We start from the raw sequence: 25,335 nt of genomic DNA on the forward strand, positions 1-25,335 counted from the left end.
CATGCAAGCTGAACTGTTGCCTACACGAGGTTCTAAGACTCTTATTCAGAACTCAGCTGAGTCACTCCCCAGCCTTCCAGTCAAAATCCTGCTGTTTGTGCAGCTCACTGTGACACATCTTCATCTCCTTAGACTCTTCTAGACCAACACCTCTCCACAGCTACACTCCCTGTTTAAGTGAGCCATCCTAGAGTCAAAACAAAAAAAGGCTGACTCTGAATAGATGCAATAAACTTGTCCAAAGCAATTCCAGTAACATATGCCCTTGATCACCTACCTTTGTTTACCTTCTTTTTAAAAACATTACAGATGTTCTGCACATTTGGCAGCTAAACTGTTGTGCATCTGGCAAAAGGGTTTTTATTTTATTTTTTTCCCTTCAACTTCTTAGCCACCCAGTACTGGATTTCACACTTGCTGGCTAGAAAGTAAGAAAAAAAAATCCTTACTCTTTACTTAGTTTGCTTCATAATACACTATTTTCCACTGAACACAAAAAGTAAATTTACTCTCAGTGGACAAAAAATGCATTTAAGGGTGGTTTGGTTTTTTTTAAATGGAAAATAAGGAATGGAATTTGCAAGTAAGTTAAGAGCATTTTTGGTTTTATACCTGTATGAGGCCACAGGTTTCTCTCCTGAACAAAGACTTCACCTATGCATTGTTGGGGTTTAGAAATGACAATTCAACAATCTTTGCCATGAAGCACAATAATCTACTAGGTTCAGCAGTGGTACCTCCGGTGATATCACTGGGAAAATCTAATTTAAAACTCACACAAAAATAATTAAATAATCCACAATGTCACTCTAAAACTTGAAGGATCTAAATCCAGTGTATTAGCATGCTATTCCTGAGACAGACTTCTCCTTCCCTGATTTAAGAGAGGCATATTAGAGCAGCAGGGTAGCCCACACTGGAAAATGAGGATGGAGCACTCCAGTGCTTCCACGGTACTAACCCTGAAGGAAGACAATATTCCCCATTAGAAGACAAGTTTGCTGCAGGGGCTGCTGAATGCCATGACAATGAAGCGTCACCATGGGGTCACCACACAGCATAACAGTGACTTTCCACACAGCAGTGAACAGAAGCAAATACTCAGCACCTGCAACATCACCACAGAATCATGCAACAGTCTGGGTTGGAAAGGAACCTTTAAAGGCCATCTAGTCCAACCCCCTGCAACGAGCAGGGACATCTTCACCTAGAGCTCAGAGCTCTTCCAGCCTGACCTTGAATGCTGCCAGGGATGGGGCATCTTCCACCTCTGGGCTACCTGTTCCAGAGGTTCACCACACCCATTGTAAAAAACTTCTTCTTTATACTTGATCTGAATCTACCCTCCTTTAGTTTAAAGCCATTACTCTCTGTCCTATTGCAAGACACCCTGCCAAAAAGGTTGTCCCCATCTTTCTTATAAGCCTATGAAGTTCTGTTACATAACCCTGCCTACACAGTCTGCAGTGGTTTTGGCTGACTTTAGCCATGTATCAGCTCTCTACAGAAATACAGCAAGTCTCCAGGCTCTACATGAGCACATTTAATTGTCCAGGTCACATTATCACCCCAGGCCACACCAGACCAAATCAGGGTCATTTTACCAAGGAAACAGAGAACATCACTAAAATGATTTTTCTATGTGAAAAGTATTGTCACTAATGCAAACATGATCCAAGGAATAAGCCATTCTAGATCAGAAATTATTAACACAGAGCTGCCATGACACAAACCAGTGGCTAAGCAGTTGCATTCAACTCCTAAATGCTACAGGCTTGATTCTGATCCTGTCCTTCCTGTTCGCAGCTGAGTGAATCCCATGATTTGTGTGCACTGGGCTCCAAAAAATGTTTACTTTAGGTTCTTGCACAGTGACCATTGTCACCTGTTGTCCAAGTATCTCACCAAGAAAGCACTTTTATCCTCAACCACAAACCGGGAACAGCATTCCCCATTTCACAAAGGAAAGCAGAAAACTACTGACATTCAGGAAACCTGCTGATTAGCAGGAGCCATGCGAGGTCTCTCCTGACTGAGCAACCTGACCACTGGGTGGCCTGCTCTGCCTTGGCTGCACAACAGATAGGTGTGCTGAAGAGGAAATACAGATCAGAAAGTCTCAATTTATGGAGTTTTCCTGGTAACCCACCGAGGAGATCACAATTTAGGTAACACTGCCAACAGTATGTTCATCATGGTGTTTTCATCCAAAGAACCCATAACCTAAACTATACGTCCTGTGGCTTAAGTTCCTATAAAGCTCCCACATAGTGTTGTCCTCTGAAGCCAAGGTTTTGAGATCTTCATGTTGTTTTTCTTCTGCCAGAAAAAATGTTTCAAAACAACATTGTTAAAAACATCTAAGAAGGAATACAAGTGATAATTTCAAGATCTGACTGTGGTGAAAAATGCCATTCCTGTTGAAATGCTTTCCAAATTTAACAACCACACTAAAGGACAGAAGACCCTGACCAATGGCACTGCCGAAAGCATTAAAAAAGGTGATTTCTGCCATCATTCAACTGACACCATCTTTAAGACACACAGCTTTCAAAGATCCTGAGATGTGTTCTTCTTCCAAAGGGGAAATGTGAGGGAATTTTACTTTAGACACTTTATGCTTCACATACCTACTGCAGAGGACATTACAGAGCTCCTTTTCTTCAGCAACTGTCATCCATTACTGTCCCAGTCTGGTCTGGAGTCAAAGAGCAGCATGCAGGTTTATGGATAAACCATGTCAGAATACTTACAACATACCTGTTTTGTCATGTGTATTTTGGCCACTGTAAAGATTAATAAAAGTTTGATTTTTTTCTAACATGTGTCATACAGGACACGGGAAACATTTCATAAGGTATAATAATTCACATTGCGAGTAACCCAGCCTCTCAAATATCACTGAATTATTATTTTGTAACCTGTCAAAAACATCTCTTTAGTCTCTTATTACTAAAATACATACACTGAACTGGGAAAAATATGTACCACAAGATGGGCTTTTATCCCCCTCAGTGCTTAACTGAAAAACTAAGTTGAATATTTGTCCATGTAATAATTTAACATATGTCAGCCAAACATATCTTTATCTTTATTTCAATTAAATTAAAAACAATCTGCAAGTATATTTATGCAACATTCACTATATACACACGATTTATGCAACTGCAAGGCAATCCTATGTATGCTGATTAATCTACTGTTAGTAAAACATGACAATAGCTATGGAAGTTGACAAGTGACTGTTTTCATGGCATGACTGAAAAAGAATAGCTACTAGCCATGAAATGGATTATCAGTAAACCTTAAAAAGAACATGACATAACCTAGCAGAGATTAACAGTCTTCTAAATGTAGTATATTTGCTTCAGATGATAGTGCTGCTTTTAAAAAAAAATTCGCTGTCACCTCAATCATGTAAGACTTTCATCAGCTCTATCTAAAGAAAGCAATAATTAGACATTATATGCTTCCTGGCAAAAATTTATTTTTGAACTGGCACCACAGTATTTCAGAAAATAATAATAAAGTACCTCTTTGGTGAAGCCTAGGTACCCCCTACTACTCATTGTAACAACTTGTAAACAGGACCGCAATACAGTGCTTTGCCTTAATTCTAGCTCGGTTAGGTACCACAGATCTTCCTCACAGTCCTTCTCATAATTTTAGGAAGGTATTTTAAAGCAGGGAGTAAGTAAAGCAAAGGAAAATCAAGGAGGATATAAAGTTCCCTGTTTGAGATTTAAAAAAAGTGCATAATGTTTTCATTCCGAAAACTGTGCCACTGTATGGAACTGATGGATACAAGACTGTTTTTCCTTCCTGTACTGGACATGATTGATCATTACACAAACACAGTCTCTGCTCATTGGCCAAAGAAGTCTCTCCAGACTGTTTTCTGGTACAATCAGCTGTCCAATTACTTTAGAACAGTGTCCTGCATACTAAAACAAGAATAGCAAGTTAACCGGGTTTTCCATTAAAAGTCTGTCTCTGCAAATTCCATTTCTGTACACTACATTTCCAACGCATTGGAGAGTTCTTAGTGTTTGGCATACACATCCCAACTCCTTGACACCACCAGGTTCAGTGCATCCATTGCCAGCAACAGACATAGCACCAGGAAAATGCGACTCCCAGCGCGAGGGACAGTTCAGGAGGAGGGGGCGTTCTCCAGCAAGGGCGGCCCATCCCGATGCATCGACGGGTGCGTGTGCTCCCTTTTGTAAGTTTTTGGAGGAAGCTTTGGGATATGTTGAGAAGTGCTTTGTCGTGGAGGAATGGGTGGTCCAGCAACAGAAGGGAGGTCCGCGTCCTGCGGTATTAAAGGCGGTGACGGCAGGTGCCTCCGTGCTACATGTGGAGAGGGTGTCTGGGGGGGAGGGGGCGTGAACGGAGAGGGGCTGCTCGGGAAAAAGGTGTTACCAAGTTCACTTTTTCTCCCCAGGGGTGGAGGCTGGAGGTGTAGTGGTGAGCTAGAGAAAACATCTGGAGTTCGCACAGGTTCCCGTGGTGGTAACTCGGGAGGGTTTGCAGTGCTAACACAGGAGTCAGAGATGCAGGTCCGATCAGGCACCGAGTACCTTGGAGAATACACTTTAGAGGTTGGTTGCCTAGGAGGGATTGCTGGTGGGTTGTCCAGGTGTGCAGAAGTGATCTGAGGTACACAAACATTTCAGTCAGTAAGATTCCAGAGTGGCAGCGAAGCACAGGACCCCGCTGTGAAACAGAAGCCCCCTCCTGCACTGCAGATTGCTCTTAGCAGGAGTGCAGCAACATATGAGTGAACAGCCAAGGATGGAAGGAATGACACACAGACAGGGACAAGGGCAAGGCAAAGAATGGTCAAAGCAACAATTTCCATGCTAGTTCCAGGTCTGCTTGCTGGGAAGGTTTAGATATCTTCTACCACCTCCCCAGTAACAAGCACTTGGAATGGGTTAACACACCAGATATTTCTTCAAGAAAAAGAGAAAAAGGGGAACCCAATGATGCTGAACAGGGAAAAAATATAAACTGTGCTCAGAAGATGCAATTAAGTAGTCCAAATTATGGAAGTGAACAGTTCCCAAGCTGCAGACCATAGTGACAGGATAACTGATCTCCAACACCCTATCACGTTGGTGATGTGTTAAATTCTGCTGACTGACAAAACAGTTGCCTATAGTCTGAAATTAACCGCTGAAGAGCCACTTATAAGCTCTCTTCAAAGACATATCTGCTCTGAAGTAATTTTGAGTGGGATTTTCAATACTGAAGTCACAAATGAGCTTCCACTGAAATCAGGTGAAATTTGACACAGTCTGCAACACAGGCTGGATCAGATCCCAGTTGCCAGACAAATGCAAAAGGAAAATGCAGCAATGGCTTAAGCAGGCAGGCAGACAGGATGGGTAAGCAGGAGGGGAAAGCAAGCACTTGAGCACCACAGCATCAGGGTCAAATATTCCGGTGAAACCTTCCAGAGAATTGAGTTGTGTACAGCACTTTTCATCATTACTGTTCATCAGTTCTTACTGTTATTCATATATCCTAAAATGATACTCTGGAACAATTAATCCTGGATGGAAACATCTGCCTGAAGCCTCAAGTTCTCACAGGCAATGCAAGGGCCTGAGCATAGCACATCAGTAGCTGAGACATTTCTAACCCTAAATTTAGGTCCAATTTGTTTTCATTTGTTTGAGATCAAGACATAGCAAGGCAGAGTTGTGCAGGCTTGAAATCCATGGTTGCTTACTCTTTCACATACAGTTCTTCAAAAAATAACTGTAGAGTCTTTAAGAGTTACTTTTCCATCATACCTGCCCCACTCTCCCAAAAAAAACAAATGATCTTTTTTCTGCTTACTTACTTTTGATGGGGAGGATTCAGCTGGGGCAGATTCTGGTCTTCTTCGTGGAGGGACAGGAGGAGGGACAGGAGCATCATCTGAAGTTTTGGCAAAGTTTATGGATGACACAGAAGCAGATCCTAAGGGACATTAAAAAAACATTGATAATGATAAACTTTTGGCTCAGTATTGCTGCCAATAGAGGTGCCATAAATAATAAAGCAATTGCTCATAATAATGAATCAAGGAAGTGGTAAATAAAGACAATTAAACAAGTCTCTAACTTGCAGCTGCCAGATAAACTTTTTCTGAGCTGCAAAGATCTCTGTGGTCATCAGCTCCTGGGCTCTCTTAAGTAATCCTTGAGACCAAAACCACACCACAAACTTGATCTTATGTCACAACATCACTAAAACAATATCCTGAACCTGCAGTTGATGGACCTAACAACAAAGAAATCCTTTCTTCTCCAGAGGCTTTCCAAAGACCTAGCTTGGACACTCAGCAATGGTGCTGCTCTGCCTTTAGGAAATCATTTCAATTCTGGCAACCAGCTGAACACAGGAGTAACCTCTGAAAACCTTAATATGTGAGAGGAGCCTATATCCATTATTAAATACTGAGGGGAAACCATAAAATACAAGTTTCCTTTTATGTTGGGAAAGATAGATGAAAAAGAGGTGTGGATACGTCCTGATGGATTTAAAGCAAATACTGATTTTAAGTTCTGATGGAAAACCATTCATGCACACTGAAATCAGATCTGAATTGCAGGCAGCAGAATAAGGCACCCACAAATGATTTCTTTTTTATTCTCACTGTTCACCATCAGACAGCCACCAAATACATTCACACACACACATATGGCAGCAAATCCCACAAGTTGGTTTGGGCTATATATGGGCCCTAGAGATTACCTCTGCCTTCAGTTTGACAGGTCCTCCAAAGACCTGTAAGAATCCTTATGTAACACACCTATTTCTCTTCAGTTTCTCCTTTAAAATAAAAACTTTTTAAAGAAAAAGGGAGCAAGAAATACTGAAAGTTTTTGACGTTGCAAGGAGACAAAAGCAATGACTTTTGCAGTAACTTTAGAAGGCTACACCTGATTTCCTCTGCCTAACATCACAGAATGTGACTGGCACGTGCTGTCTGTGAGCACCTACTTGTGTGGAAAGGGCTGGAGGGGTCTGAGTCGAAGACGCTGCAGGCGTCGGTGGTGCTGGAGGTGGCAGAAGCAGGGGGTGGGGTTAGCGGGGTCCGAGGTGAGTTTGGGGCCGATGTCGTGGCTTCCGTCTCGCTCTCTGGGATGCGGCTGTAGCTGATTTTCCTCGGCTCCTGCTGCAGGGGCGTGGGATGTCTCATGGTACCTGGCCTTGGATTAGAGGGACGAACACCCGGGGACTTGAGAGGGTAGCTGTACTTCTTGGGCTGAAAGGACAGGAAATATCAACCAAAATCGAAAGGCCATGGGATCACTTAAATTTAACTTTGTAGTTATGAAGTCAGAGATCTGAAATGACTTCTGCCATCTAAGAAAGACAAATGTAAGCACTTTGTGAAAAATAAATACAAAAAGCGAATACTAACAAATCTTGGAGGAGGCTTGACATTCCGTGGCTCTATCTCCAGTGACTTGTTGAACAGATAATCTGTAAATTCTGTCTCCACGCTGTTTCCCATTGGATTCAGGTTTTCAAAAAATCTCTGCAACACAAGAAGGCAGACAACTTGTCAGCTAAGATGCTTCTTAATACTGCTTGTTTCTATAGCACAAATGATTCCAACTGCTCAAGAGAAGAGAGAAAATGCTGGAGTCAGAAGTAATGACAGACTTAAGCTATTAGATATGTTTGCTGCCAGGCCTTTTCTGAACATTGCTACTCCTATGCTTGGCCTGAAAACCAGTTGTCTAAGTACCCTAAATGCTTTCTGCAGTGCAAAATCAGACCAAGTTTGCTCAAACACTTTCAGAAGAAGCTGCAAACAATCCATCTTTACACTGAGGCAGAGAAGACTGCTCTCACAATGCATTCTGTCAAAGCCTGAGGAGAACAAATTATGAAAAAAAAACCTCGCAGAATCTCTTAAGATAACCTGTCCTGTAACTCTCTGAAAGTACATAGATCGAAAGATTGTAAGAAAAAATAAAAAAGGAAGAAAGGAAAGCAACCGGAGAGGACACTGCTTAGACAACACCTCAGACCAAGGAGAACAACCACCAGGAGAAAGAAAGATGTGAGTATCACCACCATCAATACATGATGTAGACACAGTACTATCAGGTAAACATGGAACATAAAGGCAGTGTTAACAGAGGAGGAAAAGACAATGGGGCTTACTGGACAAATAATTGCAACTGAGTGAAAGACAATGAGAATCTGCAAGTTTCAGTTCCCGTTTAGCACTGATCAATAAGATCTACCAACGTCCCAACAGCTGAGAAAAAAATGAAACAATCCCAAGAAACTGCAAGCATTGAGCTTTCTGCCTTTTCTTACAGTGAGACCCCAAGAGAGGTTTTATGACAGGTCTTCTGCTCATCTCTGAATCAGTCTGTCCTTATGGTCTGTCAGATGACAGAATCACCACAGAAGGAAATCATGTCAATCACTTACCCTGATGTCAAATTCCACTCTTAAACAATATGGCTGGTTCTGGTACTGCTGGATCTCCCCTGTTATCTCAGCTACCTTCCTTCTCTTGCTGAAGTTTATCAGGTCTTTCCCATGTCGCTTGAGGAATTCAGGATTGCCTTCTTCTGTTTTCAAAATGTTGGTTAAGTAAATCCCTAAACAGTACACAGAAGAGGTTTTCAACACAGAGTACAAAACAATGAGGAAGTCACAACTGGAATACATGGAATTCTTAAAGAACTTAATTTGTGCACTGCAATTATTTAGAAAACTCCTCTGTTAGGGACAGTAAGAGAATTGCACCTCACCTTCTAGTAAGGGCAACAATTTAAATATTTTAACATACCTTTTCCAGAAAGATGTCTTTTTGCATCAAAGTCCCAAAGCCTGTGCACCTTTCTATGGTTTAGGAAACTCACACAACTGAACACTAAAAGCGGACACTGAACAGGAGTGCTCTTAAGTCCTCTTCTCCATTAGACACCCCAGCTAAATTCCAAAAGTTATTTTCAGATTTTATCCTGGCTTCATAATTGCATCAAATAAATTGGAGATTAGGAAGCAAAAAGTGCTCTCCACTCCACAGATCATGTGTTGTCTGGAATTGTCATTATGACTTAACAGAAATAACTGAAGCTATTCACATGTGATCCTGCTAACCTCTACTCATCTCTGAAGCAGGACAGAAGGTTTCTTAGTTGATCTTATCTTTCTTTGCAGAGCTCTGGAGTATATCTTTCCCCAATCTGTAAAAGGCCAAAAAAGCCATCAACACTATTTTCTTTCAGTTTTGGCCTGAAGCCTATGTTGGACAAGTGCACTGTCCAGACTTGGAACTGATCTGCAGCAAACATTTAAGTGGCTTGCTTCAGAACAGGAGTGACATGTCTTAACATCACAATTTCCTAAATTTCAGCAATCTAATTCAAAGAAGAACTGTTAAATCTGATGATAAACAGGATGCTTGCTTTGCCAACTCTGTTTTTACAGAAATAAGACCTTTTATTAGAAATGAGGCTCTAGCTGTATTTCTTGGAATCCTTGATGAGGAAAAGGATCTTTCTTCCTCTCCCAGTCAATGGCAATAATATTTTTAATGCAATCACCTTCTATTGAGAGTATTTCTGGCTGTAACAGTTCAAATCACACTCAAAGTAAAAATCACCAAATATGGAAATAGAATATTGCATATATACTTATTTTTACTGCAAATAGCATCTTCCATGAATATTCATTTTAGGTTATTTTCACATATTTGTGTCTGAGCACCTGAAATTTCAGCCCACCTGTCATGTTAAAATTGACTTTTTTTTCTATTGTTCATACTCTGTTTAGTACCTTGGCTCAATACTTTCCAAATGTTAATGTGGGACACAGCTCATCCAAACCAAAGGTACTCACCAAAAAAAGGCACACAAGGAGGATTAATGGACCTGAGTTTTGCCAAGTATTTCTTATAATGGTCCTCACTCAGCTCATAAGCTTCTTCTAAGATCTTCTTCTGGCGACTTGGAATTTGCTTAAAAGAGAGATTAAGAAGATTGTTTGGAAAGAAAGATAAAGGCATGGCCCAACAACAGTACAGAGAGTAATGGTCTCCCACTGGTACTTGAATCAGGGACCAAGAGGACAGTGCCCCACCATCCTGAGATGCCTTTCTTGCTTCTGAAACCAAGGAGAAAACCCACTCTCTTACAATCTGGTTGATTCATTTCTCGGGGGATTTACTTGCTCTTTGGAAGTACAAGCTTACTAACAAGACAGGTTTTCAGTGTAGCCAAGGTACCCTGCATGACACTGCCATAGCAAAAGTGGAAAACATTTCACTGTACCTCAAATGTGTGATCCAGTCTATACACTGCTGCAGAGTTCATAGCACTGACAATCTCAAGGACACCATTGAAGTTGTTTAGCTCTTGAAAAACTTGCAGGATCTCAATTATCCGGCTCACTACAATTACTCTCTCCTCTAGGTTTTCTGTTTCTACAATGCATCTAAATACACAAGAACATTGGGGTTTGTATTAAAGCACTGATGAGTTTCTAAAGTCAAATATTAAGTTTCAACACAAACAAATACGATTTTATCAAATTACTCAAGGTAATCCTGAAAATGTCTTAGAGATTTGAAAATGTTCTAAGAATTAAAAAGCTTGAGACCATTATGTTAAAATTCTCACAGGGACCAGTTTTAGCATCTAAACACCAAAACAGGAATTTTCCCAGAACAGAATTTTTCACAGTATACTTGTGAATGGACTGTAAATGGAGTAGGTGCAGATTTAGAAGAGTCACTTACTTTTCAAACCACAGAGTTAGGTTAGTTGTATGCCTTATCATTTTGAGAAGGTTGGGAGAATTAATTTCTTTATCTTCCTTTGTCCACACACTTCCAACTAGCTCTGATGGCTGCACAGCTCTGGAAAAGTAGATGTTTTATCAAAAAATGTAACTAAAAGCAGGAAGGAAGGTATTATTTTTCCAAACCCTCTTGATTTTCACTGAATTTGGAATTCATGTTTAGAAATAAATTCTTAAGGTATCCCTTCTACAATGTTAGGCTGCCCTCATGACTAAATGACCGGTATTGCTATGCTGCTTTTTCAGATTGCAGATATTTCTTAATCTATGTGACTCTTAACCACCTCTGTTCATATAAATGAAGTATGAAATCTCCATCTCATTCACTGTAACAAAATGTGAGTTTCCAATGCCTGAATAATTGCTTACAGACAGCTGATGAGATCTGACACAGTCAGCACATTTTTTGCTACACAAATCAGGATGTGAAGAAAATTGATTTAATAATTGTTCATACTTCTCAAAGGTTGATCTGCTCAGAAAATACCAAGAGAAAGCTGGAGCACAAGACAATTAACAGTTGGCAACAGTCACACACACTTGCACATTAACTTGGGGAGGATAAAACAAATATTGTATTTAAGAGAGCTTCCTCTGCAAAAAATGGAAATTAATACACACCACTTGATTTCTGTGAGGCTCACATCAGAGGCCCCCCAGAAACAATTTCAGGCATGGACAATATTTTGATTTGTGCCACGTGTTTCTCAGTGGAGGAAAGTTACCTGTAAAAATCTGACTCCAGTAGAGTGAGCTGACGAGCGATTTCTATGGGATGTAAAGTGAGCAAGTCAAAAGTCTCTGTGTGGCCTGGTTTGCTGATGTGCCACTCAATTGCTGGAGGGGGGCTCTCAAAAGTGATGTTGTGGCTTGGCCCTATGGCTTGTGCCTGTTTTTTCCTGTTGATTATCTTTGTGATGGATTCAACCCATTTCTTCATGGCTTTGCCTGGCACATAGAGAAAATTACTACTTAGTTAATACTGTTTTTCTTTAGACATCAGTATAATGCAGGGATCTTTGGATTTAACCCCAAAGTCTACTAAATTAAAGCAATCATACATTCTTTAGGATTGGAGTTCTCACACAAGAGTAGAAGTATTCAAAGACAGAAAGAATTCCTCAACAGCCAATGCTGAGTGTGAGTTTGCCCAAGTGTAAATCAGAACACCCAAATTAGATTCCTGCTCTGAATTAGGGGTTTTTCTTTCTTTTCTGGGTTTACAGTGTTTTTGAGAACAAACATTGTTTGGCCCAAAATGTAATTCTGCAAATACGTTGAACTTTATAGTTTGGGGAAGAGCACGTGTGTCCTGGTTTAGTGATTACCTCAGATAAGTCAAAATAACAAGGGAGAAGCTTCTTTCTGTACTACATTTACTATCAAAGCTGAGAATAAAACTGAAAGGCCAAATGCCTCCTTATCTCTACACCATAAGAATTTCACACACCATGTCCATTGAAAATTTACCAGTAACACCCATTGAATTAGCTGCCTCATTCTTCCCTCTTTTTAACGGCTAAAAAACCACTAAGCACTTCTCTGACATAAGTCTTCTCCTACAAATTGCTCCTGTGTCTTGGTTTTATTTAAAAGGAAACAGGAAAAATCTGTATAATCACAATGGCAAGGTATCCTATAGTTCTAATATCCACTGTGAAGTAGTTGGAAACTCTTGTTTCAAAGAAATCATGGTTTCCACCATTCAACTTTTACAAAAATTACCCCTGCGTAAAGTTTAAAATGACAATCAGAGCAATTATTTTGTCCTGATTATTACTTGATTCTTATTATTTTTCGTTATTTCAGTCCCTCTAAAACAAAATTCATAATTTATGTAAATAACAGTTGTTATTTTGAATAATAGTGTCAAAATATTTGAATAATATTTTGAATGATAGTAAGTGTGGGCTTAATGAAAGTTCATTTCATGCTCTTTATAAAGTATTTAATAAGCAATCCATTCTGTTTTCCCTGAAACAAAATTGATCACATTCCACATCTTAGAAAAGGGATGCTTTAGGATAAATGTCAGCACTAGAAACTGCAAATACCTCTCACTGTTCCAATGAACTCCTCCAAACGTTTCAGAAGGTCAGCATCTCTTTCAAAGTCATAGAAATGGTGCTCTACCCAGTGTCGACACACATTTAATACTCTGCAGAAGCAAAGAATAAACAAACACTCTACAGCTCAGCCCACCTTGCCTACCAACGCAGCTGCAAGGAAGGCCCTGGCAGCACCAAGAGTTGGTGCAGCCAAAGGTTGGCACTTCAGAAGGAATTCAGGGTGCTCACAGGGATGCAGCACTCACCGTAGCTGCACTGGCTGAATGTACTCTTTCCTAAATCTTTTCAGTTCTGCACTGAGGGGTTGGTCTCCATTCTCCATGGCAATACGGTCGGCTTCCGTTGGCTCAGGTTCTGGAATTTCAAATCTAGCACAGAAGATGGGTGTAAGCACTAAGCCTCTCTTACACCTGGTCAGGGCACAAGCTTCTGGATATAAACTTGTACATTTTACTGGCAATCCTTGAATTGGACAACTTTTTAAAAGGTGTTTGAAGTGACTCAAAACCAACTGGAAAGCCAGAATCTCACACACTCCAAGTAAAAAGGAAAAAAAATGCACTTCATAAGAACAGTATTTTTAACAGTGGCATACCTTTCTATTAGCAAACTCAGCAACTCTTGAGGTCTACAGAAGGATCTATATGTTGTGAGAAAAGTCCGAACAAAGTTGGGATCTAAGACAAAGAATAATTTTACACTTATGTCAGCAATTACCTGATTTTTCTTTTTCTTTACAATAACTTCAATTATCTGTTAAAATTAAGGATGTCACCCTATCGTTTTACAGAGAAGATGACACAAACTGAAATGGTTTTGGTAACAATTCAAAACCTCCTAAAATAGCAATACAAAGTAGAACTTAAAACCAATTTTCATTCTGTTGAAGGTTCACAACAATGACTTTCCCCCCCAACCTTCAATTGTTTAAAGACAGGATTCTTTTCCAATGACTCTGAAATTAAAGAATAGATGATTTTATTTATGAGTAAACAACCTTGGTTTTGACAGTGACTGGGACATAAGCACTCAAAAAACACATCAAGTAACTTTGCACTGGGTAGAAATGGCCTCTTCCAAGGCAGAATATTTCCCCTAAACTGGCACAACTGACAACCAGTTATGGTTCAGGTAGCCTAGATATTTTTTCACCTGACAGCTATGTTAGAGGTTATATTAATTTAACTTCAAGAAAATCAACTGACTTCATTTAAATTTACTAATTACAAATCAATAAAAATATGAAAATGTGCCTTAAAAAACAATCAAGTACTTCAAACAGAAAACCAAAGTGTCTCTCATAATTACAAAAGCAAACCCATTTGTTTTCAAATATGAGGAAATGCAGTGACACCTCACTGGCACTGCACAGAGCTGACTAGAAACAAGGTTAACGCTGTTATCACTGAACAGAATTCATGAGCAGATTGCAACAGTTTTGCATATTAAAACCATATCCAGACTTGGAAACCAAACCCCAGCTGGGAATTGTCCTAGCACAGAGTGGTTGAAGAGGAGCTCACAGGACTTGAAGCAAGAATTCCTGTAGGTTGTAACAGGTAGGACAAAAAGGCTGCATTATTTGATCTAATGGCCTATTAGATTTGTTTCCTAGAATAGGGATTTTTAAGAGCTGCTTTAGAATCCTCCTTAACTCTTTACCAGCATCTTGTCCATTAGAACGAACATTCTATCTTTCTTAGATCCCACTGAGTTGTTCATTTGGGCAACCATTTACAGTGATGTGCTGCACACCTTAACTGTGCCATGTAACACAGCATTTCCTTGCAATTTTAGTGCATGATAATTCTGGTTTCTTAAACAATTGGTTATTCTGCTTCTCAAATGTCCTTCATTACTCCATTTTTCTGATCATAATCCCTCTCCCACCAGTCCTTGAAACTGTACAGTCCAAAATTATTTTCAAAGGCAGAACTCCAATACTTTTTGCACAAAGAAGGTCATCCCTGTTCACATCATCTTCATGAAAATACACAAATTCTGCTGTGCTAAAGAGGCACAGTAACGCATGCTTTCACAGCTTGCAATCTGTAAACAGCATCTACTCTAAATAAGAGATTTTTGTCTAAATGAAAAAAAAGCTTCCACAGCAATTAACATTTTCAGATCACTGCAAGCTCTGAGTCGTAGCTATTGTTATTTACAGGTAGGGTCAACATATAAATCCACAATAGATATTGAATTTCAAATTAAGTAGATCAGAAAGTCAAATCTAACTTTGTTATCTTACTAGCAATGACTGTGACTCAAAATAGTGTACAATATATGAGTAAGTGTTAAAAAAATACAGACAACACCAGTTAGCCAGGATGTCTGCTCATGTGATAATTCTCTCTTCAGTGCAGCCAATTTGAAAGCTAAAAAAGAACAATAACTGTTCTACTAGGATTTATAAATAATCACCCTTGAATTCCTTAAGAAAGGAAACGGACACTATGATGACGCACAAGCACTCTTAACATATCAAAGCTTTAAAAATAGAAGAGTGCTGCCCTATAGATAAAAAAAATGCCATGATTTAAAATGCTGGTACCACCTAACCCAGCTGCTTTTAAACAAGAATCAAGCAAGAGGAGATAATGAATGCAGAAACACATTAAAACAAGGAAAACCCACCAGAATATGCAAAGAGGGTCAGAACCTGAACTTCCAATTGCAGGGAAACTTCTCTCATGTAAAAATACATGGAAAGCTATTTTCGCAGAGATTTCTCCCTGTTTTGCTACTCCACCACAGGATATTTTGGACAGTCTGCCACACCTTGTGACCAGGTGGCCATCAGGGCTGTCTCCCTGTCTGAGCTGTTGCAGTGGCTGGATGCCTCCCACCCCTAGCAGAATTGTTTCCTCAGACCTGTCCCTGGTGCACAGCAGAGAAATTCTGGCTGATAAAAAGGTTTGTCATTTGTCAAGGGGCTGTGGGATGACAAACAAAAGGTCCAACACCCATATCTACAAATGAGGTGGACTGTGTGGATCTTCATACATGACAAAAAATTGAGACCTGATTTGACTACAGCAACTGACTGAACAACAACAAATTTGTATGACCTTTGCAAGTGTATCTGTAATTATTTCTTACAGCACTTGACCTACAAAGATAAAAACCTAGAGAAAAGTCACAGCTTTATACTGTCTTCAGACTGTCAGATCAAGGGCTGCCATAACCAGCCACACTGAATTTCAGGAAAATTGCCTCAGAAAGGTAAACACTTGCTGTTCTGGTATCTGAACATAAAGCCAATAAAGACTTCTAAGATTACCATCACACATGCACAAACCTGTGTGGGGCAAGAAAAGCATTTCTACAGTCTGTAGCTGTTTGGTTACATATCACCACAGCACCCATCTTGCCAGGTCTCCAAGTGGAGGAGAAGCCTTGAACTCAGCTGACATGGGTGAAAGAGCCAACCCGGTACTCTGGAGAGTTGCTGCCCTACTCACAAGATGCAACGAAACCCTGAATGATTTACATCACAAATGGACTATGTTTCCTGTACAACAGAGCATTTTTGGTTGAGTCACTCTATCTCTTAATTCTTCGCTGCCCTGGAAAAGACTGCTCAGAATGGTGAGAACAATGATGTTTTTCCTTACAGATAACCAATTATAAAACAGAAGGTACAGAAGATAAGAGTGTTGAGAAATTATACACGATGCAGCAATGCAACATCACTAAGATGTCCACTAAGATGTTTAAGGCTACAAAGACAGGCTAAATACATTATGAGACAATGATTTTTATCCATTTGGTCAAAGTCTTTCAGGCCATCTCTCAGTACCCACGTTCTCAGTTTTCTCATACAATAGTTCTTGCTAATTCTTTGGCAAAGACAATGCTAGATTTATAAATAAAAATAGAAAAGTGTCTTCCTTTCTCTAAGGCTGAGTTGTTTGATTTCAACTTTCAAGACCATAAAATTATGTCATAAATCATACCTATAAAATTCAAAGCCAAGAGCTAGACGTTTATAAAGTTACAAGAAAATGAAGACAGGTACAAAACTGCTCAGGTAAAAACTGCCAGCACAATACTGCATTTGGCTTTCTGGTAAATCTTAGGAAAATTCAAGAAAGTTAAAAGGAGAGTAAGAATAGTAATGGAGCAGAGATACAAATATAAGTATTTAAAAAAGTAAACAGAGTACTAAACAACAGAAATTATATTCTGCTTACTCCTCCTTTCTTTCAAGCAAATATTCCTGACCTATGAAGGGTATATAGGACTGAGCTACAGAAGAACAATCTACAACAATTAAGAGCGCAAAAAGGAAGAAAAAAAGACAACTGTTGAATATGAAAAGCACTAATACCAAGATGCATGAAGTTTCAGAATAAATGACATACAGACAGAACCAGAGAAAAAGAAAATCCAAACCCCAAACACAAACCCACGCTTTGCAGCACAGCTTATGAAAATCCCAGACTGCTATCAAGAACCCCACACACTGAGGTTAGCCTGGATAACCACATTAATGTCTTTAATGTGTCTTCAACACAAACAGAAACCCTAAGTCTAAAGTCCTTAAATCAAATCCTCACTGAAGTTCTCATTAAGGCAAAGTTCTCAGGCCAAAGTAGGCAAGTGACTGCACCTATCAAGTTGATACTGGTCTTTCCATGACACACCTGCATGGACACAGCTCTGAACTGAAAACACTGGGCGCATGATTCTGTCCCACAGTGCTGGCCCTTCCTGTGTCACCCAGCTTTAGATGTCTGGAGGGAAGGCAGTTCTTGTAGTTCGGGGCACAAAGGAAAAAGTATTGTCTAGAGCTCAACTGCTGCAGGCCTCCACCCTCATCCCTTGCATGAGAACAATTTTAAACACATGTAATATCCCATGTAAACTGCCAAGCACATTCACTTTTTACTCACTTCATGCATTTTGCTGCATGTATTTAACACTTTAACACAGGAGGAGAAGTATGAACGAGTTACTACCTCGAGTTTTGGCTGCACAAACCAAGTGCCTCACCTGCATACATGTGGTAAGTCAGCCTCTCGATGAGCTTCACAACAGTTCCTGCCTTGATGATGGGGATTCCAGATTTGGGCTGCATGTTTTCTTCAAACACAATATTCTCTTCAGAGTCGGGTTCTGCAAATCTATAAAGCTCAGGATTTGGAAATCTCATCTGCTCCTCTTTTTCTTCCTGCAACATTGTTACATCCAACATCCTTTCCAGCGTGCTTCTATATTGCAAAGATATCAATGCTGCCATCCAGTTGTTTTTCTCTTCAGCTGATTTAGCAGCAAAAATAACACTGTTCTCATCTTTTAAGATTATTTCAAAAGCATGTCTATACTCATTAGTGTCATCTTTATCATTGATTTGTACCTTTCGCATGAAGAACTTCTCCTTGAGTCGATATTCTGCATTGCTAGCACCAGGAAGTCTTGGCTGGCCATGATTTGACTTACAGCAAATCATCAAGCCATCAAACAGGAATATGTGTCTCTCGTGCTTTGCTCCCACACGTGTGAGTGTTCCTTCCATGATGAACTCGTTACAGCACTGTCCAATGTCTTTACCCTCCCAACCATCAATATTTTTCTGGATTTCATTCATTTTCTTAATTGCTAGCTGCTTCCCCTTCATCTGCTGAGTATAGAACCGGCAAGCAGATTCACTTCATGGAGGATGGGAGAAAGGCAGCCTATTAGTACACATGTATTTAAAAAAACACAACCACTACTAACACAAAAACACCAGATCATCCTCCTGAGAAGTGAGGATTCCACTGAGAATGCAATTTCATCGTACAGTATCAGCACTGTTGCAAAGGCTTGACTAAAGTATCTCATCTAGTAAATTTTTCACTTATCTTCAACAATAGATGTTTTACCTAAACACAAGTAACCACAGGCAAGCAAGCTGTGAGTGCTTCCTAGCCCAACAACCCACTCACTTCCATAACCAACAGAACAATTTTAGATGGCATTAATTTGAAACAAGTACATTCAGAAAAAAATAAGCTGTTAAAAGCATTCATGTTCAAGCCTAAAGATTAACCCTGGCAGCACAAAGCTTATCTGGCAAAGAAAATACTGAAACAATTTAAAGAGTAGTTTCAAAATCAAGAACATTCCCTTCTAACCACACAGAAAGGTACTTGTAGTATATTTTTAGGTGGATATTTATTATCTGAGTACAATTAACCCACCAATGCCGTAACTTTCTACTTACCAGTGAATTCTCAGAACGTCTCAACTACCAGTTTGCAAGGACACATAGAAATTAGAACTGTTTTAAAACAATAACAAATTATCTTGGCTTTGATGTCACTTCCTCTGAAAAAGCAGGCTTGTCACAAACTATTTTGTTCATTGTTTACTAAAAGAGGAAACCGGGAGCCCTGGATTTATAGCAAAGCATTAAGAGCAGAGAGCAGAAAAACCGGAAACGTTTACCTAAGCCTTCGTTTTGCAAGGCTTTTGGAGCATATCCGTTCCATACTGCTTTGAAGATTTAGCAGGGCAGTTATTGCTTGTTTCAAGCACTCCTTATCCTCTTCATCCTCACTTTTTTCTTCCAATTGCTGTGAACAATTGAAAGTAAAGGAAGTGTTACAAACATACGTGTAAATCCAGAAGTTTGACCCAGGAAGAAGAAATCTAACCATCTGCTGATTTTCCATGCTCCTGCTTGTTATAAAAGCTAATGGTAATAACCAGGTGTGTTACTGACACAGATGAAAGACAACTCTTTGCTAAGAGCTTAATCTCACTAAAGCACAGTCACTAAGGCCCCCCAGATACAAATACACTCAGACATGCAGTATTTATCTCAAACTGTTATGATAAGTAAATTTCTTAAAAAAAGACCTGTCACGTTTAAGATTGATTAAATTGAAGTTTTAAATCTCAAATCTTCATTTAAGCATTAAAATGTTTCACATGAGTGAAAAAATAGCGACTATAGCTGTGGTTTAGATGTCAAACTGAAACAACATATGCAGAATTATCAAGAGACAAGCATTTCATACTATCACACACCAAGAATTATCTCCACATAACTGAAGGATTTGTTTTGGTGGTAGAAGTGAAACGAAGGCCAGCACAAACCAGAATGAGACACCCTTGGAAAAAATACAATCATGCTGTTTGATTCCAGTGTAAAACATAAGTATTGTGGTCCAAAATCCAACAGAGTACAACATAGTCATGTTTGATATTTTAATGGGTCAGAGAACAGCATTAATTTTTTCCCTAACTAGAGTTAATTATTCAGTGCAACAGTTGTCAATGCCAAAGATTACTTCATTTGTGTTTTCAGCCATAAGGATGACCATAACGTTTCTTCTAGGCAGCTTTGGTTCATGTAGTGTCATGTCATACTTTCAACCTAAGCAGCATCAGGTGTGAGAGCCCAATTGTGTAACAACCACTGAAATAGGTCGGAGAACACACCACAACAAACATTACTCCCCAGAAGATCTTAGGGAGATGACATCATCCAAGAAGGAACAGACTACTCTCTTCATATTCCTCTACTCTCCAGATTCACTGGAGCTATCATCTCCCCTTTGCTTCAGTTTTGCAGATCTGGCTTCAGAGAGGATTTCAGACCAATAAGGCAGGTACAGCACAGTGGCAGAAATCTTGAAAGAAAGCTTTGAAAAAGCTGTAACTACCTCTAAGGTTCTGCGTCTTTCCTACACAAGCATTCAGAGAAGATCTTTGCCTTGTGTTCTGTCTTTTAACAAACTTCCATCAAAACAGTCTGGCTGGATTTCCTACAATTTCTGGGTTGCTACTCTTCAGCAGTGAAGAGATTGTTTAAGCCTGGTCCCCTTGAAAACAAGCCTTAGTAGGTCCTACTGTATTCTGTACACTCTCTTCAGAAACAAACTAGTAGAGATTAACATTCATTACTTCGAAGCATTCTGCTCTTATGTTGCCTTTTACAGCAACCTCTCTACAGTTGCAAAAATGTTGGTATTCATCCACATCCCAAAGTAAAATACGTATTTGCATATAGAGAAAGCAGTTAATACTTTCCCAACAGGATCCATTGGGAATAACCCTATTTCCAATGGCAAACAGAAACTAAATCAAAATCCACTGAGTGTAATTGTGCTCCAGGTTTAAGATTTAGAAAGTGCTGTGCAGAAATGTGTGTCTTCCGTGTAACACCAACACAAATAGCAAATCAGGCAGTAGTCTGAATTATTATGAAAACACTTCTCTGGACACAGGAGTTTGGAAGCTTATATTCCAGCATGGTACTGTACAGTTACCAAAACCAGACTTAGTCAGAACTCAGTGTAAATTACAGCAATGATTTAATCTCACACTGCCCCTGGATACTTTGGAAAAGGTGGGATGTAAAACGGCATAATTGGAAAGTACTCGGAAAGTTTCTCTGCAAATCCCACTCATTCTTTTATAGCTGTGCAGTGCCCCCTAATGAACAAACCAGGGAGATGCTAAGTAAGTGGTGGTGTTCGGGGGGTTGTTTGTTTTGGGGTTGTCTGTTTGCTTTGGTAGTTTTTTTGTAAACAGAAAGTGCACTATATACTACAAAAAATATTATAATACTTTGTGAAGGAAGTGCAGACTTCTGATTATCAGTAGTATTAAAAAGATTGTGGGTTTTAATCTGAGGAGAAAATATTGGCTTATTGTTCATGTGATTCACAATACTACAGGCACAAGACTGTTCATTCAAGGAAAACAAACTTGGAAAATAGATTGCTAGGGAAGTCTCTAATAAAAAGAAAGTACTCTATATTCTAGTTCTGAAGAGACACCAAGAAGTGGAAGACAAAGTATTTTGTTCTACCTGTTGCATACAACAAGGATTACACATTTATAAATTCCAAAGATACAGAATAGAAATCCTTCTCAAGCAGTGCACAATTGCACTGTGGTAGTCCTCTTACACTGTCAGAGAAGCATCTCTCTGGAAATAAACTGACAGAAAACAAATGAGAACATGCAGATCCAACCACACCAGCAGGTGTCATGACGGATATGAAGTCTTGTACTTTAGGGTTTGCATCACAACCTAGACTTCTGTCTTCCCGGAAGATCAAGTCTAACCACTGAAATTTGTGAACTGCAAGTTCCCCAATTCCTCTGGGAATCAAGACCACAGCTTCAACACTCAGAATGCAGAGCTATTTTGTAATGAAGAAAAAATTAACAGGGTTTCTTCTCTGACCAAGACAGGCAGGTCTGCTGGCACTTTGCCATAAACCAAACCTGGAAGGTGGCTCAATAGCACAGAGGTATCTGAGGCTTTCTGTAATTCCTACAAAAAACCAGAAAAACTCAGTCCGAAGCAGCAGCGTACTGGGGTCAAAAGAAAGTGTTCTGATATCTAAAAACTTTAATTTTTAGAAAGCATCAGGAAATCATCTGGAACAGTAAACGGGGGTACCTGCAGGGAACACTATGCACTTCTGGAAAATGCTAGCAGACTAAAAAGCACCTCACACTTGAACCTTGAAGGAAACATCACATGCCATATTCCTGAACATACATACACAGCTTCAATGCACTGAAATTTGAAAAGTCATTGTGTTTTCATGTAACTCAGACAATCCTGAGCACAGTAAAGCAAAAATATTCATACAGTTATTTGTTTATTTAGATCTACACTACAGCAGGAGTTGCACTGACAGTGGAACAGAACTTAATATCTTATTGAAGAAATTATAAAAACGTTTTGTCCACTCTAATTATGCCTTCTCAGTTTAATTTTAAAAAGTTACATAAAATAGCATAGGTCACGTATCAAACCCTAGATATCAGATAAGTAGTGAGAAAAAAACCTTCAGTATTCTCTTGGAAGTACTTTTAAAAAGACAGATAAGCTAAAAGACCCTCATCTTTTATTTCACATTAAGTTTAACTCACAATATAAAATATGATCAACCCATTGTGAAGCACATTGGACAAGTGAAGCATCAAAACAGAGGAAAACAAAAAGCATTTAAACTTTTAGTACAAGATTCCTTGTTCCTTCACGTCTTTATCATGTGACATAAAATAGATCCTAAATATGCATTGAAAATTCAAGTACAGTAATTTCACAACTATAAGGCGCACCCTTTTGACTAAAATTTTGCCCCAAACCCGGAAGTGCGCCTTATAGTCCGGTGCACCTTATACGATGTACAAAGTTGCAACATTTGCCACCCTGGAAGTGTGAGCCGCAATGGGGGGGCGGTGCCGCGGAGGGAGTGAAGAGCCGCCGGGCGCTGTCTGCCATGGGGCGAGCGAAGAGCTGCTAGGCGCCGCTGGCCGCGAAGTGCTGCTGACTGTGGGAAAGTGGCGGCGCAACCCCTGCGGTCGCAGGAAAGCGGCGGCGGCACAGGCCCTGCGGCCGTAGGAAAGCGGCGAGAAGTGGCAGCACCGCCACTGACCGCGGGGAAGGGGTGAGAAGCGGTGGCGCCGCCGAGCCGAGCGAGGGACAGGCGGTAGGCTGGCTCCGCGCAGCCGCGAAGGGGAACGGCACGGCAGGAGTGCCGAGCCGAGCGAGGGAACGGCACAGCAGGAGCGTCGAGCCAACCGTGGGAATGGCACGGCAGCTCCGCGGAGCCGTGAGGGGGAACAGCACCGCGGTAGCATGGAGCCGCAAGGGGTAGGCGGCCCCGTGGCTGCGTCGAGCTGCGCCAGCCGGCACCGGGGCCAGGCGGGAGTGCCAGGGCCCACTGCACGGGGAGGGCGCCTGGGGCTGCCTTTGAAAGCCTACACCGATGTGTGAAAAATGTCTCCAAATTGTGCACCTGCCAGTAAACGCCACGATCGCGGGTTTCCGTTACTGATTTGTTACTTTGTTGTGCGTAGCACAGATCTTCGCAGCAAAAAAAAAAGTGTGCCCTATAGTCTGGTGCACCTTATACGATCTACAAAGTTGCAAATTTTGCCAACTCCCAAGGGGTGCGCCTTATAGTCCGGTGCGTCTTATGGTCGTGAAATTACTGTACATCAAATGTCACCCAAGCCCAAAAATGCAAAAATCTTTGGGCTAAAGAAATATGTGAATTTAAGGAATTGTTACTTTGATTACTCAATGTGAATGTACTTATTTGGGAAGGGGTGGGGATGTGTGTGTGAAATTTAAAAAATTATGTTTCAGAATTCAATTACACTACTCTGAAGTGTCATTTTGAAAATCAGGATGGGCACTGAGGAAAAGTCAGAAAGACCCATTCAGAAATACATACTACACAAGTCTGTCAGCTGACATTTCACTAGTTCAAAGTTTTCTGTAACAGGTTTCTTATGTGTCCAGCTTACCATTTGCATACCCATAAAGGGGTACAGCCTTCAGAAGATCATATTCAAGATCTGCTCCAGAGCTACGGCACCCTGCTAAGTGTTTCACCTGGTGTCTGCTCAGCAGGAAGAGATGCAATTTTGCTCTCAGTTTCTGCAGCTGGAAGGGACTCATGAATGCAATTGATGATAGGTTACACACTCAGCATCTCCTTCACCAAGGAAGGATAGAAAGGCAAAGCCTTTTTTCCACAAGGCTTCTCTGAGGTTCTCACAAAACTATTTCCTAAACATTCAGACTTTTTGTAGGCTACTAGCAGCCATTTAGGCATTTTACATTCCATTACTGGGAATGGCTACATTGCCTTGACTTCTCCAAGTACAGAAGACCCATTTGCTCTGCATTTTTCAGAAATAATGGGATTTGGCTTTTTTGCATGTGCTGATGTCTCTTCCACAGCAGCATCATTACCTTTCTGCAACAAATGTACAAGTTCACACAGATCCTTCCAGAGCCTTCATGCTCTGAAACTCTCTTCTTTCTTACTGTCACTTTCGTTTGTCTCATCACTATTAGCAGACCTGCAGAATACATTAGAAATTTAAAACTCAAAATTTAGTTCATAACATTAAGTTAGTATTTGACATATCACAGAATATTTACCTACGTGCTTCCACGCTTGTAATTGAGGTCTTCCATTTTTTCCCCCCAAATTTTCCATCAATAAAGACCATGCAATTTGAAAACATCTTCCCTTTCTCTTGTGTAATTCCAAAGTGGATTAAAATCCACTTTTTCTGCTTCGACACAATTCAAGTCTGATCTTTGCCAGAAAACTTTGCAAGGCTGAAGCAAAACTGGATGACACCTCTATGTTTGGACAGAAATGTATGACTTTTTGAACAGAAATGTATGAATGTTAGAACTCTACATAATTTCAGAGATCATTCTGCGAAGCAAGGGTAGAACCTGGCTGATTTTAAGAGGAACCCTGGTGGTGAAGTAAAAAAAAGAGCAGGTGAAATGAAATGAAACAGCAAAAATGACACGAAGAAACCATGAATGGAGTTTGTTGTTCTGCTTGTGTTTGTTATTTCCATCTGTTTCCATTGAATACCTCGAAGTATTTGACAGAAAACATAAACCTCCACTGTCATAAGAGAAACAGAAAGCTGGCAGCGG

The 25,335-nt window shown here is 40.2% G+C and overlaps 1 protein-coding gene across 1 annotated transcript in view; it reads right to left on the bottom strand.

Moving 5' to 3' along the window:
• Positions 1-3,069: 3,069 nt before the first annotated feature.
• The window catches only part of SOS1 (SOS Ras/Rac guanine nucleotide exchange factor 1), a 44,457-nt gene continuing 22,191 nt past the window's right edge, over positions 3,070-25,335 (bottom strand). Inside the window, exons 9-22 of the mRNA XM_033055042.1 lie at positions 19,335-19,462; positions 17,898-18,553; positions 13,495-13,576; positions 13,145-13,267; positions 12,885-12,988; positions 11,556-11,778; positions 10,769-10,888; positions 10,302-10,464; positions 9,871-9,988; positions 8,452-8,624; positions 7,424-7,540; positions 7,000-7,264; positions 5,855-5,973; positions 3,070-4,657 (exon numbers count right to left, since the gene is read on the bottom strand). Of these exons, the coding sequence (XP_032910933.1) occupies positions 4,154-4,657; positions 5,855-5,973; positions 7,000-7,264; positions 7,424-7,540; positions 8,452-8,624; positions 9,871-9,988; positions 10,302-10,464; positions 10,769-10,888; positions 11,556-11,778; positions 12,885-12,988; positions 13,145-13,267; positions 13,495-13,576; positions 17,898-18,553; positions 19,335-19,462 (2,895 nt within the window). The 3' untranslated portion in view covers positions 3,070-4,153. The remainder of the gene's footprint in view (positions 4,658-5,854; positions 5,974-6,999; positions 7,265-7,423; positions 7,541-8,451; positions 8,625-9,870; positions 9,989-10,301; positions 10,465-10,768; positions 10,889-11,555; positions 11,779-12,884; positions 12,989-13,144; positions 13,268-13,494; positions 13,577-17,897; positions 18,554-19,334; positions 19,463-25,335) is intronic.

The sequence above is a fragment of the Catharus ustulatus genome, chromosome 3, assembly GCF_009819885.2.
Source record: "Catharus ustulatus isolate bCatUst1 chromosome 3, bCatUst1.pri.v2, whole genome shotgun sequence".
Taxonomy (NCBI): Eukaryota; Metazoa; Chordata; class Aves; order Passeriformes; family Turdidae; genus Catharus; species Catharus ustulatus.